The sequence below is a fragment of the Plectropomus leopardus genome, unplaced genomic scaffold (assembly GCF_008729295.1).
Source record: "Plectropomus leopardus isolate mb unplaced genomic scaffold, YSFRI_Pleo_2.0 unplaced_scaffold11197, whole genome shotgun sequence".
NCBI lineage: Eukaryota > Metazoa > Chordata > Actinopteri > Perciformes > Serranidae > Plectropomus > Plectropomus leopardus.
The window spans coordinates 1-3,702 of NW_024611836.1; the positions used below are offsets into that span (position 1 = coordinate 1).

At 42.2% G+C, this 3,702-nt stretch overlaps 1 protein-coding gene across 1 annotated transcript; it reads left to right on the top strand.

The window, feature by feature from the left end:
* Positions 1–430: 430 nt before the first annotated feature.
* LOC121963416 (transcriptional activator GLI3-like) lies at positions 431–2,827 on the top strand. The gene is made up of 2 exons (XM_042513700.1): positions 431–550; positions 2,594–2,827. Exons 1-2 carry the CDS (start codon positions 482–484, stop codon positions 2,825–2,827), a joined length of 303 nt encoding a protein of 100 aa, XP_042369634.1. The 5' UTR covers positions 431–481.
* The last annotated feature ends 875 nt before the right edge of the window (positions 2,828–3,702 follow it).

Below are 3,702 nucleotides of genomic sequence, written 5' to 3' on the forward strand. Positions count from 1 at the left end.
TATTTAGGGGAAAACTTTATTTTCCAGGACTTACTTGGTAATTCTTGTACTCTTATGAGCTTAACAACATTTTCCCCAAGGAGTATTTTTAAGCCGGGGCCAAAGTCAGGTCATGCATTGGTTCAGTGAATTGGTCCATGAGTTTGTTTTAATTGCTGTGATTAGAGGAGCTAATGTGATACAGTGAATTGCATAGTTTTTCATTTGCACTGTTAAAGCTCCTGCCTCGGACTGAGGACACAGAAATCATTACACACAGTTGTTTTTTTCCAGCTTGATTAAGTAAATGACTGATTGACTTATAAGCAGCACATGCATTTTTAATGATACTGAAGAGGATAACATAAGAAATATCAGTAGAATATGGCTTTAAATCATCTATATGGTGAAATCCATGTTATCGGAAGCTCAAAATGATGATTTTCTCTTTACGCAGACCAAACCAACAAGTGAATCTGCAGTGAGCAGCACAGGAGACCCAATGCACCACAAACGCTCCAAAATGAAACCAGAGGAAGAACTGCCGAGCCCAGGCGCAGTGAGCGTACAGGTGAGAATTGTCTATATTTTTCAGCAACATAAAAATATACTTTCAGGAAATTCTTTAGCTATCTGGCAAAAACTGCAAACCGGTTGGCACAGTAAATCCCAGAATTCACCAGCAGGTTTTAATTTTAGATTTTTTTTCACTAGAATAGGAAGCCCATATAATGACTGGTCACCTGCCAGAGTTGCTGCAACAATAGACAAGCTTAGCAGCCGCAGTACGTTTGGCTGCTCGTCGGTTTTTCCCACCCTGCTCTTATCTGTTTCCGAAACAATTCATTGATCTTCGGGAGACTAGAAGGAAATTGTTTTTGCTTTTGTTTAATCAAAATTTTAAGTGGCTGCAGAAACCGAAGAGAAACGTGATAACAGCAAGTGTTTGTATTTGCAGGAGAAACCTTATTAGAGTCGATACTGAGGCAGCGGCAGATTCAGCCTGAGGTGTGTGGTGGAAGCCGACGCTCTCCTGTATTAGCCCACACCAGCTCTCTGCTCCACTCAGCCTCCCTAACTGTGACAGTGAAATATGTCTGAGCTAATAGAGCAACCTACAGCAGGAAAAGGGGGTTAGATTCCTCAAATACTCGCCCCGGTCCTGTCGTATAACAACCCCCCCCAAATACAGAGCGAGGCTTTCAGCGCTACATTTCCGGCAGCCAAACAAGGCCAGATTCACAGGGGCACTGTGGCTGAGACCTGTGACCAAATCATTTTTGGCTGAGCCTTAGATGTGAACCGACAGGGCTGTAAAAAGCTAACTTTTATGGCAGGTTTGGATAGACTGATGTTGGGGAGAGGAAGGCAGTTCCTGGAAGCTTTTATACTTTAACGTCAAGCCTGGAATTAAAGGATAACTTGGGTATTATTCAACCTGGACCCTGTTTTCCCATGTTTTTGTGTCTAAGTGACTAATGGGAACAACAGTTTTTGAAATGGATCCAGTACTGAGAGAGAGAGCAGCGAAACAGGCTGCAGCATAACCTCTCCGGGCAAATGCACCCCCACTAAAAGTGCTTGTTTTCGCTGGTGACGGGCTCATATTGTTATTCCAAGCGCTCAACAACATAATGGAAAAGATCCCAACAGAGACAGACCTTTTTTATAAAGAGTAACATCCATTTTTTTAAGAATCAGAAACAGCCCAAAACTCCACTATCCCAGTTTTTTTTTGGGTTCATAGATCCAACATATTTTCACATCTAAGGTTTTATTCAACCAAACCAGAGTTGGCAATTGTTGGAATAGCTGAAAGTTTTGTGAGTTTTATTTTGTTGCTGTTGACTTTGAATGGAGTGTATTTATGATGATTAAATGACGCTTTATTTAAATAGAGTCTGGTGGTCTTGGTGGTGGAGATTTCAGGGCTGTGTCTAGTCAAACAAAAAGGATCTTACTCTTGAAAAGAAAAGTCTATCTCTGTCGGGATCCTAATGTCATAATGTTGTTTGAAACTCGCCAAACTCTATTTAAATAAACTGTAATTTTAGTGTGTATAGAGCCAGCATTTTGTCATTTTTAACTGGGTGAATTAAGTGTTTATTTCAACCAAACTACAGTTGGTCATTTTGGAAAGTAGTGGAACGACAGACAAAGACAGTTTTTGTGAGTTTCATTTGTTTCTGTTGACTTTGAATGAAGTGTGTTTTACGGTGATAAAATTACGCTTTATTTAAATGGAGTCTGGTGCGTTTGCCGGTAGTAATTTTGAGGCTTTGTGTGGTTAAACAAAAAGGATCTTACTCTTTAACAAAATAGTATCTCTGTAGGAATCCTGTCCAAAATCTTTTCAGACATTTATGATAATGATCTGAGCCTGTCAGTGACTGGAACGGGCACTTTCAGTGGATGTACATTGACAGTGCAAACATGCCCCGAGTGGTCACATTAAAGCCTGTTTCACTTCTTGGCTGCAGCCGTCTCGCTCAATGCTGAAATATTGTTTCAATTAGTCACTTAGACACAGAAACGTGGGGAAATGTGTTGAGGAATAAAGGGAATTTACCCTTTAAGTGCATGTACTCACACCTTTTCCACTGCTGCTCCTCAGGACCATCCGGACGGGATGACGCTGGTGAAAGAAGAAGGGGACAAAGATGAGAGCAAACAAGAGCCAGAGGTGGTGTACGAGACAAACTGCCACTGGGAGAACTGCTGCCGCGAGTTTGACACGCAGGAGCAGCTAGTGCAAGTGAGTATCGCACATTTAAAAAAAATAAAAAACAAAAAGTGGCACAAGCTGCTTATTTCGACTCCAGCACTGAACGCTTTATTATTCATGTAAAGCCGAATATTTCTGTTCAACTCCAAATGGCAGCTGAGAATATCCAGAAATCCTGTAATGGTACGTCAGCAAATTGTGCAGAATGTTAATTTTTAACACTTGCTTGCTGCAGATGGTTTACATTTCACTCACTTCCTGTGTGCAGAGAAGTGTTCACACTTGACCTCAGCAAAGTTTCTTGCAGGGAAACCCAAAAAAACACAACAAAACCACACTGTCTGTCGGTTTGTATGCTGTGAGAGTTTTCATTGTTTCTCTCCTCGAGCTCAGTAGATCCAAACAACACCAACTGCAGCTGTGCTTTTCCGCACAATGCCTCCTATCAGGCCTCAACCCCTGTGCAGCAGCAAACCTACAGTAGAGTCCGAGCTGCAGGCGTTGACTGATACCGCTGCCGGATTCCTGATTGGATCCAGGGACGGTGGTAATGGGCTCAGAAGCTGGAGAGCACATCTCACAGCTGAACGGTGCTAACTGATTTGGCGGGTTAAGCCTCCCAGAGTCAGGATGTGAGCTTTGTGTACAACACTGGACCGGCCTTCCTCCTGTCTGTTATCACCACTCTCACACAGCCCGGGAGATGGATGGCTCTCATCGTATTGCGCCTGAGGGGTTCACCGTTAAGCTAAATATTAATGTTATTATGGTCGCGTCACACTGACACTATTAGCTCTGGTGCTCTCTCGCGGCCTGTGAACCGCTCAGCCGTCAGCCGACTGAGAGAGCAGGCTGAAGTTGGCGAAAATACACAAATACACTGTAAAATCTGAAAATTTGATGTTCCTTAAAATGATCTGGGAAACTGATTGCCTTGAAAAAAAAGTAAATATAACTATTAATTTTAATTTATGTTTGTCTCTAAAAGTTACATTTGC